Here is a 15,753-nt window from a genome sequence, read left to right as displayed (position 1 = left end):
CCTCCCGCAGACATGCCTGTGGAGGGTCTGCTGGTCCCGCAACTCTGGTGGACCTCCCAGGAAGTCCACCGGAGCCGCAGGACCGGCGACCGGCAAAGCGCCTCCTGCGGCGTGCTGCTGTGCTTGGGGCGGCGAAATGGCTAGAGCCGCCCCTGCATGGGAGGTCGGGAGCTGTCAACCTCCACCCCAAACCATGCTTGTCTCCAGCATTTATAATGGTGTTAAATATATTAAAAAGGGTGTTTAATTTATTTTGGGGGAGGGGGTCGCACTCAGAGGCTTGTTATGTGAAAAGGGTCTCCAGTAAAAATAGTTTGAGACCCACTGTTATAGACCTCTATCATATCCCCCCTTAGTCATCTCTTTTCCAAGCTGAAAAGGCCTAGTCTTATTAATCTCTTCTCATATGGAAGCTGTTCCATACCCCTAATCACTTTTGTTGTCCTTTTCTGTACCTTTTCCAAGTCAAATATATCCTTTTAGAGATGGGGCGACCACATCTGCATGCAGTATTCAAGATGTGGGCATACTATCGACTTATATAGAGGCAATATAATATTTTCTATTTTATTATTATCTATCTCTTTCTTAATGATTCCCAACATTCTATTAGTTTTTGACTGCCGCTGCATATTGAGTGGATTTTTTCAGAGAACTATCCACAATGACTCCAAGATCTCTTTCTTGAGTAGTAACAGCTAATTTAGATCCCATCATTGTACATGTATAGCTGGGATTCTGTTTTCCAATGTGCATTACTTTGCATTTATCAACACTGAATTTCATCTGCCATTTTGTTGCCCAGTCGCCCAGTTTTGTGAGATCCCTTTGTAACTCTTCACAGTCAGCTTTGGACTTAATTATTGTGGGTTGTTTTGTATTAACTTCAATTTTTGCCACCTCACTGTTTACCCCTTTTTCCAGATCATTTATGAATATGTTGAATAGGACTGGGCCCAGTACAGATCCCTGGGAGAGACCACTATTTACCTCTCTCCATTCTGACCATTTATTCCTACCCTTTGCTTTCTATCTTTTAACTAGTTACTGTTCCATAACAGCTTACTTTGCTTAAGAGTCTTTGCTGAGGGACCTTGTCAAAGGCTGTCTGAAAATCTAAGTACTCTATATCCACTGGATCCCCTTGTCCACATGCCTGTTGACCTCCTCAAATAATTCTAGTAGATTGGTGATGCATGATTTCCCTTTACAAAAACCATGTTGACTATTCCCCAACAAATCGTGTTCATCTATGTGTCTGCTCATTCTGTTATTTACTATAGTTTCTACCAGTTTGGCCGGTACTGAAGTCAGATTTACTGGCCTGTAATTACCAGGATTGCCTCTGGAGCCTTTTTTAAAAATTGGCATCACATTAGCTATCCTCCAGGTTACATACCACAGTTATTAGTTCTGAAATTTCACATTTGATTTCCTTCAGAACTCTTAGGTGAATACCATCTGGTCCTGGTGATTTATTACTGTTTAATTTATCAATATGTTCCAACACCTCCTCTAATGACACCTCAGTCTGGGACAGTTCCTCAGATTTGTCACCTAAAAAGGATGGCTCAGGTTTAGGAATCTCCCTCACATTCTCTGCAGTGAAGACCGATGCAAAGAATTCATTTAGTTTCTCCGCAATGGCCTTATCGTCCTTGAATGCTCCTTTAGCATCTCGATCATCCAGTGGCTCCACAGGTGGTTTACCAGGCTTCCTGCTTCTAATGTACTTTAAAAAAAAATTGCTGTTATTTTTTGAGTCTTTGGCTAGCTGTTCTTCACATTCTTTTTTGGCCTTCCTAATTATATTTTTACACTTCACATGCCAGAGCGAACAGAATGTGGTGAATCATTAAGAAAGGGATAGATAATAAAACAGAAAATATCATATTGCCTCTATATAAATCCATGGTGCGCCCACATCTTGAATACAGCATGCATATGTAGTCACCCCATCTCAAAAAAGATATATTGGAATTGGAAAAGGTAAAGAAAAGAGCAATAAAATGATTAAGGATATGTAACTGCTGCAATATGAGGAGAGATTAATAAGACGGGGCCAATTCAGCTTGGAAAAGAGACAACTAAGGGGGGAGGGTATGATTGAGATCTACAAAATCATGACTGGTGTGGAGAAAGTAAATAAGAAAGTGTTATTTACTCCTCATAACTCAAGAACTAGGGGTCACCAAATGAAATTAATAGGCAGCAAGTTGAAAACAAATAAAAGGAAGTATTTTTTCACACAACGCACAGGCAACCTGTGGAACTCCTTGCCAGAGGATGTTGTGAAGGACAAGACTATAACAGGGTTCAAAAAAGAACAAGATAAATTCATGGAGGACAGGTCCATCAATGACTATTAGCCAGGATGGGCAGGGATGGTGTCCCTAGCCTCTGTTTGCCAGAAGCTGGGAATGGGCAACAGAGGATGGATCACTTGGTGATAACCTGTCTGTTCATTCCCTCTGGTGCACCTGGCATTGGCCACTGTCGGAAGATGGACCTTTGGTCTGACCCAGTATGGCTGTTCTTCTGTTATGTAGAGTTTATGCTCCTTTCTATTTTCCTCAATAGGATTTAACTTCCATTTTTTAAAGGTTACCCTTTTGCCTCTAAGTGCTTCTTTTACTTTGATGTTCAGCCATGGTGGCACTTTTTTGGTCCTCTGTAACGATGCTGGTTCTGGTGGGACTCAACTGAGAGTACCAATTCAGGACAAATTGCTTAAAGCAGGACAGTTACAGCCCAAGGCTGGGGTTCCTTTGCACACCAAGGCAAATCCAACCAGCCAAACAGAGAAGACTTTGTTTTTACCCCACTGGCTAACCATAAGTCACACAAGCAATTCCCTTAGATACTCCAGTTTCCCAATATCACCACCAGTGCCACTCGTTATGGGGACGAATGGTTATGAAAACCAATACCCCAGTAAAAGAAAAAAGGTTCTCCCGATCCCAAAGGACCAAGCCCCAGACCCAGGTCAATATACAATTCAGATCTTACCCACAAATCACGCTGTTGCCAATCCTTTAAAATCTAAAATCTAAAGATTTATTCATAAAAGGAGAAAGATATAGATGAGAGCTAAAATTGGTTAAATGGAATCAATTACATACAGTAATGGCAAAGTTCTTGGTTCATGCTTGTAGCTGTGATGGAATAAACTGCAGGTTCAAATCAAGTCTCTGGAGTACATCCACAGCTAGGATGGGGGCATTCAGTCCTTTGTTCAGAGCTTCAGTTTATGACTTGCTGAGTTACAAGGTGTGTCTGCCTTCTCTCAGTGGGTCAGTTGTGTAGCTGATGGTCCTTAATGAGCCATCAAGCAGGCTAGGCAGTGCTGATGCCAAATTGTCTGGGGTGTCACCCAGAAGCATAGCACAAGTTTGAAATTACAGACAGTATAGAGCCAATACTTCTAACTTTAAATACAAAAATGATACATGCATACAAATAGCACAGGGGTAGGCAACCTATGGCACGTGTGCTGAAGGCAGCACACGAGTTGATTTTCAGTGGCACTCACACTGCCCGGGTCCTGGCCCCTGGTCCGGGAGGCTCTGCATTTTAATTTAATTATAAATGAAGCTTCTGAAATATTTTAAAACCCTTCTTTACTTTACATACAACAATAGTTTAGTTCTATATTATAGACTTATAGAAAGAGACCTTCTAAAAATGTTAAAATGTCTTACTGGCACGCAAAACCTTAAATGAGAGTGAATAAATGAAGACTCGGCACAGCACTTCTGAAAGGTTGCCGACCCCTGAAATAACATAATCACAACCAGCAAACCATAACCTTGTCTTAGACACCTTATTTGACCCCTTTTATCCAAGATTTGGTGCCACTACAGGAGCTTGGTTGCAGCAATGATCTATATGGTCCCAGTTTGTGTCAATAACATCACATCCTCTTACTATGTTTTTTAATTTGGAGTATACAGTTAAGTTGAGCCTCTATTATGGTGGTCTTTAAAAAGTTTCCATGCAGCTTGCAGGGATTTCACTTTTGGCGTTGTACCTTTTAACTAGCTTCCTCATTTTTGTGTAGTTCCCCTTTCTGAAATTATGCTACCGGTGGGCTGCTATGGTGTTTTCCCCACCACAGGGATGTTCAATTTTATTATAGTGTGGTCACTATTACCAGCGGTTCAGCTATATTCACCCCTTGGACCAGATCGTCTGCTCCATTTAGAACTTAATCAAGCATTGCCTCCCCTCTTGTGGGTTCCAGGACTGGCTGCTCCAAGATGCAGTCATTTCCGGTGTCAAAAAACTTTGTCTCTGCATCCCATCCTGAGGCGACGTGTACGCAGCCAATCTGGGGCTAGCTGACATTTATTAGGTGTATTACAGAGCCCTGTTGCGCTAGGCACTGTACATTATTAGGTGCACTGCGGTAGTGCTAGGTGCTGTACATACACAGACAACGTGGGGGCCCAGCACAGGCAGCAGGGCCTTGCGGACCCTGGCAGGGGCTTTCACCCAGCCTGGGGTGAGGCCACATAATAGGCCCCCTTGGGCCTCACCTACCAGGAGGCCCATGTCTTACCCCGGGAGCTGTGGCAGCCAATAGGATCGTTACATGCAAATTTCCCCTAGCAGAAGGGTGGTGATTGGCTGAGCTGTCCCTGCTCCTGGGGAGCGGGAACGCACCCTCCGGGGGACGCACGCGCAGGAGGGAGGGAGGGAGGGGGGGGGAAGCAGGGATCCCATGGGAAAAGAGGCGGGGCGAACAAAGGCCCAGAAACCGGAAATCCTCCTCCCTATCTAGGAATTGCCCTGTGAGCTCTATGGTCCTGGGGGCGGAGCCAGCCCTTCACATCCGGTTCCGGGGGTGGGGGAAGTGCTTCCGGGGCAGCGCGGCCCCGAGGTGACCGAGGCGAGGATGGGGGCGCACCTGGTCCGGCGCTACCTGGGCGACGCGGAGGTGGAGCCGGACCCGCTCCGCATGCCGACCTTCGAGCCGGGGCTGGGCTTCGGGGAGCGCAAGGAGCGGGGTGAGCCCGGGGCACGGCCCCGCCCCTTTACCGCTGGCCCCGCCCCCCGGGGGCTCAGAACCGACCCCCCCCCTCCGCCGGGTTCCTCAATCTCAGAGGCTCCAGGCCCGGGAGCTTGGGGGGCTTTGCCTCCCGCAGGGGACTGGGGAGCCCCGAGTGCCGGGGGGGCGGGGCCGGGCGCTTGGGGGTCACGGGGGGTGAGTCCCCAGGGGGAGGGGAGGGGCGCGGGTTGAGCCGGGTGGAGGTTCAGGAACCCCGGGGGAGGGCGAGGGTTGGGCCGGGGGGGGGGCGAATCAGGGACCCCGGGGGGAGGTTCAGGGCCGGGGGGGAATCAGGGACCCCGGGGGGAGGTTAAGGGATGGGGCGGGGGGTGTTTTTTCACATCAGTGGAAGCTCTGTGGGGCAGAGACTCTGTTCTTTCTGCGCAGCGCCTGGTGTGACGGGGCCCGGTCGGGGCTGGGGCTTCTAGGTCAGGGGTTCTCAAATGGGGGGTCGGGACCCCTCAGGAGGTCGTGAGGTAATTACATGGGGGGTTGCCAGCTGTCAGCCTCCACCCCAAACCCTGCTTCGCCTCTAGCATTTTATAATGGTGTTAAATATATACAAACGTGTTTTTAAGTTATAAAGGGGGGGTGTTGCACTCAGAGGCTTGCTATGGGGAAGCGGTCACCAGTACAAAAGTTTGGGAACCACTGTTCTAGGAGCTGCCACAATACAGATAATCACTGGGAGGGGTACTTAGGCCAAAGCTCAGGACCAGAGACTGGTCCTTGCGAGGTCTCCAGTGATATCGTGCTCCCCCCCCCCACACACACACACACACACACAACAGGCTGAGCCCACTGTTTGATGTATTGGAGCTGGGAATAGCCCATGGGGGACAGGCCTGCACTGGCCCTGAACATGGGGAACAAGAGAAGGGAGTCGATATCACCAATTTAGGGCCTTATGTTTGGGGCAGGAGCCTCCCACATGGCTCTTTCCTTGCAAAATGCTGTGGTGGAGGCTGCTGCCATTGAGCCTATAGAGTCAGCTGATTCCCCTTCACCCCTTGTTGTGTGTAGGTGTTTAACAGCTGCCTTGTCCCTCCCCAGAGGTGGCCACGTTTCAACACTGGATGAGTAGGGGGGCTGAGGCACATGACTTAGAAGGAGAGGCTGAGGGAACTGGGGTTATTTAGTCTGAAGAAGAGAAGAGTGAGGAGGGATTTGATAGCTGCTTTCAGCTACCTGAAAGGGGGTTCCAAAGAGGATGGAGCTCGGCTGTTCTCAGTGGTGGCAGATGACAGAACAAGGAGCAATGGTCTCAAGTTGCAGTGGGGGAGGTCTAGGTTGGATATTAGGAAACACTATTTCTCTAGGAGGGTGGTGAAGCTCTGGAATGGGTTACCTAGGTAGGTGGTGGAATCTCCATCCTTTTAAAGCCTGGCTTGACAAAGCCCTGGCTGGGATGATTTAGTTGGGGTTGATTCTGCTTTGAGCAAGGGGTTGGTTTGAGCAAGGGGATGACCTGAGGTCTCTTCCAACCCTAATCTTCTCTGATTCTCTGTGTCTCTGAACTGTCTCTACGAGGGTCAGTCAATGCTCTGCGTTGAAAAGAACTGTGTAAACCCAAGATCATTACATGGTAGAGGGCAGTCGTAGCGGCATAGATCCTGAGACAAGTGTTAATAATAACACATGTAATTGAAATTGATAGAGAGCGAGCTTGGAGCCAAAGACTCCTGACTTGTATCCCTAGCTCTCCCTCTGTGAGCCTGGACAAGTGGCTTCCTGTGCCTCAGTTTCCCCATGGGGCTTCATCAGAAGGGCTCATGTATCGGGTGTTCAGAGTCCCACTCTGTGCCCGATTCATGTAGGCTGTTACGGCCCCGCGACGGAGCCTGGCTCTTTGCCCAGGAGGTGGAGGGCCACTTGTGCTTTTAGCTCTGGAGGTCCCAGGTTCAGTTCCTGGTGTGTCGCGCCCACGTCCTGCTCCCAGCCTCACCTCTGCCCCTCCTCTGTCCCCCGCAGTGATGGTAGCAACGCAGCAGCAGATGAATGACGCTCAGCTGCCCCTGGAGCAGCGCGACTACTGTGCCCACCACCTTATCAAGCTGATGAAGTGCAAGCGCGACAGCTTCCCCAACTTCCTGGCCTGCCGGCACGAGCGGCACGAGTGGGATTACTGCGAGCACCTTGAGTATGAGGCCTGTGCTGGGGAGCTCCTGGCACCATCTGCAGGCTACTCTGCTCCCAGGGCCACAGAGCTGGGGGTGGCAGCCTTAGGGGTAGAGAGAGGCAGCATGGCCTAGTGGAGCGAGCACAAAGGAGCTCGGTTCTATTCCCAGCTCTGCCACTGGTGTGCTGAGTGACCTGGGGCAAACTGGCCTCCTTTGCATGGTGCTTTGAGATCTCCTGCTGAAAGGTGCTGCCGAGCTCGGTGTGACTGGCACCTGCCCTTCCCACATAGGGTATTTAAGCCTAAGAATGTGCTGATGGTCCCTAGTAACCAGCTACGGCAGGAGCTTAGCACAGAAATAAACTGTCCCCTCCCCCTTACTTTGCGGAAGGCAGCTCAGAAAGCAGCATTCTGGGCCACTGGCTGATCCCCGGGCCCCAGTGGTGCGGCTAACCCTGCAGGATGGTGATGAAACATGTAGGGCCCTTCCCACAAAGGGTCAAGCCGTGGGCCTAGGCCAAGCAGACCCCAGAGAGTGTAGGGAGGGGTACTAGGTGGAACGTGGTTATGGGGCTGGCCTGGCTGTGTCAGCATGGGGATTGTGGGTTGGAGGAGGGATCTGGAGGGGGAAGCTGTGGGGAGGGGGGGGCAGAGATCATAGGGATTGGTTCAAAGCAGTGAATCTAATTTCAGTGAGGCTCCCCTCCAGGAAAGTGGGGCAGTCCAACTGCTCTGAGATTGGCCTGTGCCTAATGCAGAGGGCGCCAGCCTACCCCCAGCAGGGTGGGGTGCAGCATGCCGGGGGTGGGGGGGAGCTTGCTCCTGCTGGAGATGCAGGTGGACCCCCGTGACTGGTGTCTCCTCTCGCCCCAGCTACGTGATGCGTATGAAGGAGTTTGAGCGGGAGCGGCGCTTGCTGGTGAGGAAGAAGAGGCTGGAGCAGAAGGAGGCGGCTGGAGCATAGCAAAGCCCCAGGTCCCCATCCGCGGGAGAGGCTGGAGGAATCTTCTCCTTGTGTCATGTGTAAGGGAATAAATAATGGCTCGTCTGCGTCCGGATCTGGAGTGGTGACTGGAGTGAGGAGGGCAGGGCATGCGCGCGCACTGCACTGAGGCTGTAATGCAGGTGCTGGGCGTGATGGGGAGCCAGGATGAGTGAGGTCATGGCTCTTACTGGACTGACTTTGGGGCTTCTTCAGACTTGGACCTGAAGTTATGGGGAGCAGTGAGCGGTGGCATGGCCTAGTGGTTTCAGCAGGAGTCAGGACTCCTGGGCTAAGTTCCCATTAAGCTGCGTGGCTGTGCAGCTCCCTATTAAGCCCTGCTCAGGGCTGCGGCGGGAAGAGGTGCCCCTCCCCGCCGGCCTCAGCCCGGACTTGCCGTGGCCGGAGGAGGTGCCCCTCCCTCACCCTGCCCTGCCCAGCCCTGCCAGAGCTGGGGAGAGGCGCCTCACCCTGGGCTGCTGTGGAAAGAAAGAGCTGGGTGGAGTCCTCTCTCCCCACCACAGCCTGGGGGCAGCCTGCACCCCAAATGCCTCATCCCTGGCTCCACCCCAGAGCCCACACCCCCGTCAGAGCCTTCACCCCAACCCTCTGCCTCAGCTCTGAGCCCACTCCAAACCTCTCATCCCTGGCTCCACACCAGAGCCTGCACCCCCAGCTGGAGCCTTCACCCCAACCCTCTGCCCCAGCTCTGAGCCCACTCCAAACCTCTCATCCCCGGCTCCACACCAGAGCCTGCACCCCAGCTGGAGCCTTCACCCCAACCCTCTGCCCCAGCTCTGAGCCCACTCCCCTACTCCAAACCTCTCATCCCCGGCTCCACACCAGAGCCTGCACCCCCAGTCAGAGCCCTCACCCCCCCGTACCCCAACCTTCTGCCCCAGCCCATCGCCCACCCCCAACCCATCATCCCCCGCCCCAGAGCCTGCACACCCCAATCCTCTGCCCCAGCCCTGAGCCCCCTCCCACACTCCGAACCCCTTGCCCCCACCCCCGCATGAATTTTGTGATGTGCACCGATCACCCCTCTGTATTTGTGCACATCACAGAATTCATTCCGCACATGGGTGTAAAAAATTAGAGGGAAGGCTGCTCCTGGTGCTGTTCCTGCTCTGGGAGGGGGATAGGGTCTAGTGACTAGAGTCAGGTGTCCCTGGGCTACCCCCACCTCTCCCCTCTCTGTGAGCGGGGTGATGCTCTGCTCCCTCCCAGCGTTGGAGTGTGTGTGGATGCGACACGTGTGCAGCACCCTGTGGCGGCCGAGTTCGGCCCCTCAGCACGGCCAAGCTCCGCTGGGCTCAGACAGCGCCAGACGTGCTTGGGCTCTTTGCTGAAAGTTCAGCTCCTACAGGCGCTTGGCTCAGTTCCTGCCCTGGCAGCCAGTGCTGGGAATCTACCCGCTGCCCCTTCTCCTTGCGTGGCACCTGCTCACACTCGCTCTCTGCTCTCCGTGTGGGGAGCCGTTGGGCTGAGGCCATGTCTGTGCTGCTGTGGCACAGCTTCGGCCCTGTAACCCCACCGCGGCGACACCCACTCAGCCAGGGAAGGGTTTTATGGCACCCATCCTGCCGAGTGACAGTCACACTAACTGTGTCCACAGCGGGGGTTAGGTTGGCACAGCTATGGTGTGCGGGGGGGGGGATTTGTTCCGCCCCAAGCCCAGCTTCCCTGCCCCTTGAGGGCATTTGGGGGCAGCACGCTGGCAGCTGCTTGGACTTCTACAGCTCTGGAGAAGCTAGGGGGTGCTGCACCTGCTCATGGGGCTGTGTTCTCACTCTCTCTCTCTCACACACACACACACACACTCTCTCTCTCTCTCCCCCCCCACCCACCCCCCGGAGAGATGCCCGAGTGCAGAGTGCCTAGGGAAATGGGCACGAGTCACTGCTGTGTACAAAGAAGCCAGAGCTGCCCCTCCTCAGCTGTGCTGCATGGCTGGATGCAGGGCACCAGCCCTTAGGTGGGGTGCAGTGTCTGCCATTCAGTGACAGGGGAGTGCCCATGCAAAGAGCACACCCCACACCTGGAGCCCAGCTGATCCCCTCTGTTGAGGTAGGGGGAGCAATGAGCTGTGGCTGGCTCGGTTTATTGCTGTGACTTTGACAGGGAGAACGATCTCGGATACGTGCTTGGGCAGAGGGCAGTGGCTCATTGCAGCTCCTGTGCTGGGGCAGGGCCTTTCTCAGTCCTACTTGGGTAGAGGTTGCTGCTCGGGGGGGGCGTAGCTGGAGCTAAGACACTATTTCAGGTGCCCAAATCAGAGCCCCGCAGAAACAAAACAGTGGCCCCTGGGAGCGAGCCTGGCTCAGCAGCAGGGAATCCTGCGCACGGGGGCAGTGGTGGCTTCATGCTGCAGTGAAAGGTGTGGTGGCACCCAGGGCAGCCCCTGTCCTAGGCGCAGCCCCCCTGGGAGACTCAGAGCTCCAGGTGTAGCTATTCAGAGAGGAGAGCCTGGCCCATGGCCAGTCTCTGCCCCCTTGGTTTCTCTCCCTGGGACCCCAGAGCCTTCCCCAGGACTCCTCCCAGTGATGGGTGACCTAGCCCAGCCCTCCCCCCAGGGGCCCGTGCCTTGTCCAACATGCACCAAGCCCCCAGGGCAGGGAATGTAGCCCCCCCCTGCAGTCTCACAGAGTAAGAGCAAAGGAGACAGAAGCTGCCAAGGAGCCAGTGCAGGAGGGAGCTGGACTGGGCCCCCGAAGGGCCTCACCCCACGTCTTTATTAGAATAGCCTGTTCTGCCCCCTGCCATCCCGGCAGAGCCAGGCCAGAGCTACAGCCTGGGAGGGCGGCCGCTCAGCGGCACGGGGACGGATGGAACAGAAGAATGGTACAAAAGACAAAACTTTACTGTGCTTACAATTAACGGTGCTGGCTTGAGTCCAGCAGCTGCCAGCTGAGCTCCCCCCACAGCCCTGCTACTGCACCTCAATCCTGCCCCTGCCCCCACAGCCCTGCCAATGCCCCACAATCCTGACCTGCGCCCCTGGCTTTCCCTACACAGTAGTGCTGTTCCCCTTCCCTTTTCGCCTGTCACCCCACTCCTGGCTCAGTTCTGCCCCCCATCCCCCACCAACATGCCTCAGTCCTGATTCCTGCTTGTGCCAGCATGAGACCCTGGAGCATCATTCTAAACAGACTGTCCATGGGGCCTGCTCCAGGTCTGATGCCCTTAACACCTGGGCCAGCAGGGCACAGAGGCAGCCTGGGGGTGGGAGCCTGACCAGACCCTGCCAGCCTCGGCTACCATCCTGCCCTCTTCCCGTCAGCCTGGGGTGCAGGGCAGAAGCCAGAGCCCAGCAGTGTCTTGCAGCAGCCCCCGGGCAGCTTTCGAAGGAGAGAAATGCTCAACAGGGCCCATGCCCCAGCCCAGCGCTTGCCTCCTGAGGCCCTGCCAAGAAGTTTCTCTTCCTGTTCAGGAGCCTGAAATGAGGCTCCTACGATCCTGAGCCAGTACCTGGAGAAAGGGGCCTGGTCTCCGGTGCGGCTCAGCACCTGCCACTCCCACCAGCTCCACTGGGGGCACGAGCACTCAGCTCCTCTGGGATCGGGCAGCGTTGGCAGGTGCCTGGGGCCAGGGTCCTTGCTCCAGGCCACAGCTCTGAGTGGCTGCATCCAGGCAGAGGCAGCTCCAGCTTCTCCCTGGGTTAGTTTCCAGTTCGGCAGGAATCTAGATCTGGGTGCACGGCGCAGCGGGAGGAGAGCACAGGGCTGGGTGTTGGCTTCCCTGGGGGTGGGGCGGCCCCCAAGGGAGCACAGGGGCAGCTGCAGAAACCCAGCAGCGGGGAGTTGGGTGAGTTTGTGCAGCTTCCCCTGAGCCCTGTGCCAGCTGGGGAGGGGCGGGGGCTCCTCCTGGACTGCACCAATACCCGAAGCCCCCGCGGCTCAGAGCAGGAAGGGGACGATAGGCGAGCGCAGGGGTGGGTAGTCCCGGAACTCCTTCAGGTAGCTACGGTGCTTCCCCTTCGCCCAGATGGTCATTTGGATGAAGCCAACCAGAGAGAACAGGGCCACTGTGGGCAGAGAGGAAAGCGGTGAGGAATGGGGGGGGGCACTCCCTTGGCCACCCCAGGATCACCCCACCCTACAGCCCTGAGGGGACCCTACTCCAGGGGTTGGGTAGGGACACAGGACCTTGCGGGTCAGCTCTCCTCTTGCCACGGGGGGTTGGCATGAGTGTGTGCCCTGCTCCTGTCGGCCACCTCGCTGTGCTGTGCTGTGGGGGCACCCACGAGTCTCAGTGCCTCTCACACTGCAGCAGGGGCTGGTAGGACCCAGGTTCACAGTCATGGTGCCAAGTGCCCTGGGCCCAGCTGAGAGCCAACCTCTCCCGTTCCCGGCCAGAGGAGGCAGCGGCACTGACTCAGGTTCAGGGCGAAGGGTCAGGTTAGGTCAGGTTGGAAAAATGACTTGACCCGCTTGGGCTTGGATCTGGTTCGGCTCAAGCCTAAAATGAGAGCTGCCCCCTTGGGCCAGCCCCCACCACTGGCTCCCCTCCCCCTCCCTCCAAGGGGACCAAGAACCAGATGTTGCACAAGATGAGGTACCTGCATCCCCCGGAGGGAGCAGCAGGGGGCTCCCGCCTGATGGGCTGGAGGCCCCTGGGCGCTGCCACCCCTGGGAAAAGGCAGCCAGCGGATGCCAGGGAAAGCAGCTCACACCAGGGCAAATCATCCAAGAGCCTCGGCTGCAGGGCAGCTCCCGCTGCCGTCTTTGCTTCGCCTACTCCCTGCAGACCGGGGCGGGTCCCTCGGTGCTGGGCACCAGGACGAGCCTCGAGCGCAGGGAGCCGGGGGAGGTGGGCTGTGAACCCAGCTCATCCTGCCAGCCAGGAACTGGGCTGACACCCACCAAACTCCTTGAGTGTGGTCACGTGAGCAGGGCTGGGAGTCAGGATTCCTGGATTCTATTCCCCATCTACGACGACGACTCAGGCAGGTGCCGTGGCTTGCCCGTGCCTCGGTTTCCCCGTGAGAGGGATGATCTCTGTGACATACTGGGAGCCCTATTGGTGGCCATGTAGGGGCTTATTGTTCCCACAGAACAGGGAAGGGTGGCCCTGGCAGCAAGACCCGCCTGGCCCATGCCACCCAGACATTGTGGGGAGACAATGTGGCATCCCCACGCCCTGGCTCCTTCCCCCACACCGCGCTCACCTGGGAGACACTGGGTCATGATGGCGAAGCCGATCCAGGAGCCCACCTGGAAGAGAAGCAGCTGCAGTTAGCGCTGGGGAAGCCAGGGGCTGGGCAGAACCCTCCCTCGCATGGCACGGGGGAGGCCAGGCCTGGCGAGTGGCACTCACTCACAGACAGGGGGCGCTCATTCAACTTCACTGAGCCATTTGCAGCACAGCAGCAGATCTGGCCACCCACTAGGGGTGCCCAGCTGAGCGGCCCATGTCGGGTACCTGACCCTGAGGTGCGGGGGGGAGGTGGAAGACACTGAGCTGTGCAATCCAAGCCCTGGCACATGGGGGAGGGGCATGTGAAGGGCCCCTGCCAGACCCCAGCTCCGACGCCTTCATGGGCAGGGAGAATGACCGTGGGAAGATGGACTGGCCTCTGGCCGGGCCCTGTGACAGGCACATCCTGGGCTCCAGCAGGGCACCTCAGCCTGCTGCCTCGGCACCAGCCAGGCATGCATTTAACGCTGGCAACCCCCTTCCAGTGCCCACCTGCTGCCCCTGCCCTGGGCTCCCCCCCACTCTGCCAGTGCCCCTCAACCCCAACCCAGTCCCCTGCTATCCAAGCCCTGGGTTCCCTCCACTGCCCAGCCTGCCAGTGCCCCTCTACCCTGACCTGCAACCCCCTGCGAGACCTGGGCTGTTGTGAGCAGGGGCCTGCAGACCCTGTGACACAGAGCAGTGCCCCGAGCCATTAATAACCCACAGTGCCCCAAGCCGCGTGCCCAGGGCGTACGTGGCAGTGGGAGGCAGGGACGCCGGCCCAGCCGGTGAAGGGCTCCCTCCGAATGGGCACAGACCCAGCACGCCTGCATCTACTGCATTCTCTGTGCGGAGCCTGCCGTGCCTTAACGTGGACTCAAATGGCAGGGGGGCCGGGCCCGCCCAGACCCTAAGAGCTGAGCGATCTCAGACCCTCCTGGGGAGGGACTGTCCAGCACTGGGGGTGCAGGTGCCCCCCTGGAGGGGTGACCTAATGCCCAGGGGCTGGAAGGAATGTGGAGTCAAAGGGGCCAGTTCCCAGGGGAAATCTTTCCCCCACACTGTGCCCCCTATGGGGAGGGAGAGGCTAGGGCAGGAATAAGGGTGCTGGGGATGAGGGGACTGGCAGGGGGAGCTTTCACTCCCTCACCTACACCAGGGATCAAGGGGCTCCCCCAGCTGAGCTCAGGGCACTTGGGGGACCTGCTCTCCCCAGCCCTGGCAGCAGCTGAGTTGGAGGAAGGGTGGCTGGGCTCACGCGAGGCAGCTGGCGCCTGAAGAACTGACTCATGCCCAACTTTAGGAGTCATGACAGTCAAATTCGGTCCCCCCCGAACCCAGCTCTGCCAGTGCCTGGGAGCCCAGAGCTGGCTGGAGGTACGGCCCCATAACACCCAAGGGCTGGCTTCAGGCCCGAGGCTTTGCTGGCGGTGCCAGGCTGGGCATTTGCTGCCATGTCGCCTCATCAGCTCCTGGAGCTGTGCAGGGCTGGGCCAGGCAGAGCACAGGTGCTTGCTAATGGCTGATGCTGATTTAATAGGGGTGCTGTCATGCAGGCCGTGGAGTGGGGAGTTCAGCAGGGGGTGCTCTGCTCTCTCAGTCTGTTCTGACCCCAGTACAGTGCTAGGAGGCACTGTCCTGCAGGGACCAGAGTGGGGAGCTCAGCCGGGGGCGCTCTCTCTTCTCAGTCAGGGCTGACCCCAATGTCTTAGCATAGCACTAGGGGTGCGAGGTCCCAGCTATTTCTCACTGGCACTTTTCCCAGAAGCAGGCTGTTAACTCCCGGTTTCCCAGCCAAATTCAAGTCCTGCCACCTTCTGAATTCCCCCTGCAGTTTCAGTTAGACAAGGGCATTCGCCTTGGCTTCCTGCCCTAATGGGTTCAGCTGTGTGGCTGTTAAGCCGCTGTTGAGTTCCACCCCAGAGATGGTTGCATTTCTGGGGTGAACAGTGATGTTCCACTAGAGCTGAGTCATACACAGACACAGTTAGTTTGTGGAGCCTGGGGCCCCCCATGTGGATGAGGAACACGAGCTCATTATTAATTAACAGCAAGCAGGAGGCAGCTGGAAGGTCACTCTCTAGCCGCTTGGCTCAGGAAGGCAGCTGCAGTTCATGGAGACGCTTCCAGTGAGACCAGGAACAAGATCTGTGGACCAGGGCGGGCTGGTGCCAGGCAGCCCTCGGCTCAGGGAACCCACCAGTTTGCTGCTGGTGGGGGGACTGGTGGGGCGGGGCTCACCTCATAGGTATAATTAGGACATGACACTAGCAGGAAGAGCCATGTGAAGGGGTTCTTGGTGGGATATGGGATCTTCCTAGTCTTGGAGCCTGGGAGGGAGAGAAGCAGAAATCCAGCATGATTTATTGCACAGGAGCAATGAGACCCGCCCTGGGGAGTGGGATCAGGTTTCCGCGGGAA

General features: G+C 56.2%; 2 protein-coding genes across 2 annotated transcripts in view; one reads left to right on the top strand and one right to left on the bottom strand.

The window, feature by feature from the left end:
• Nucleotides 1-4,829: 4,829 nt before the first annotated feature.
• Nucleotides 4,830-8,219, top strand: NDUFB7 (NADH:ubiquinone oxidoreductase subunit B7). Its single transcript, XM_044994565.1, has 3 exons — nucleotides 4,830-5,009; nucleotides 7,022-7,190; nucleotides 8,043-8,219. Exons 1-3 carry the CDS (start codon nucleotides 4,898-4,900, stop codon nucleotides 8,131-8,133), a joined length of 372 nt encoding a protein of 123 aa, XP_044850500.1. The 5' UTR covers nucleotides 4,830-4,897; the 3' UTR covers nucleotides 8,134-8,219.
• Nucleotides 8,220-10,839: 2,620 nt separating this feature from the next.
• TECR (trans-2,3-enoyl-CoA reductase) overlaps nucleotides 10,840-15,753 on the bottom strand; it is a 52,455-nt gene continuing 47,541 nt past the window's right edge. The window contains exons 11-13 of the mRNA XM_044994559.1: nucleotides 15,574-15,662; nucleotides 13,322-13,367; nucleotides 10,840-12,178 (exon numbers count right to left, since the gene is read on the bottom strand). Of these exons, the coding sequence (XP_044850494.1) occupies nucleotides 12,051-12,178; nucleotides 13,322-13,367; nucleotides 15,574-15,662 (263 nt within the window). The 3' untranslated portion in view covers nucleotides 10,840-12,050. The remainder of the gene's footprint in view (nucleotides 12,179-13,321; nucleotides 13,368-15,573; nucleotides 15,663-15,753) is intronic.

This window comes from Mauremys mutica, chromosome 20, assembly GCF_020497125.1.
Source record: "Mauremys mutica isolate MM-2020 ecotype Southern chromosome 20, ASM2049712v1, whole genome shotgun sequence".
Lineage (NCBI taxonomy): Eukaryota > Metazoa > Chordata > Testudines > Geoemydidae > Mauremys > Mauremys mutica.
This window is presented reverse-complemented; position numbering and strand designations above follow the sequence as displayed.

Excerpts from the sequence above, each read along its gene's own strand:
- NDUFB7 (XM_044994565.1), top strand. The coding sequence starts at position 4,898 with ATGGGGGCGCACCTGGTCCGGCGCTACCTGGGCGACGCGGAGGTGGAG. Across the intron at positions 5,010-7,021 it reads CGGGGAGCGCAAGGAGCGGG|TGATGGTAGCAACGCAGCAG; the intron begins GTGAGCCCGGGG and ends TGTCCCCCGCAG. Across the intron at positions 7,191-8,042 it reads GATTACTGCGAGCACCTTGA|CTACGTGATGCGTATGAAGG; the intron begins GTATGAGGCCTG and ends CTCTCGCCCCAG.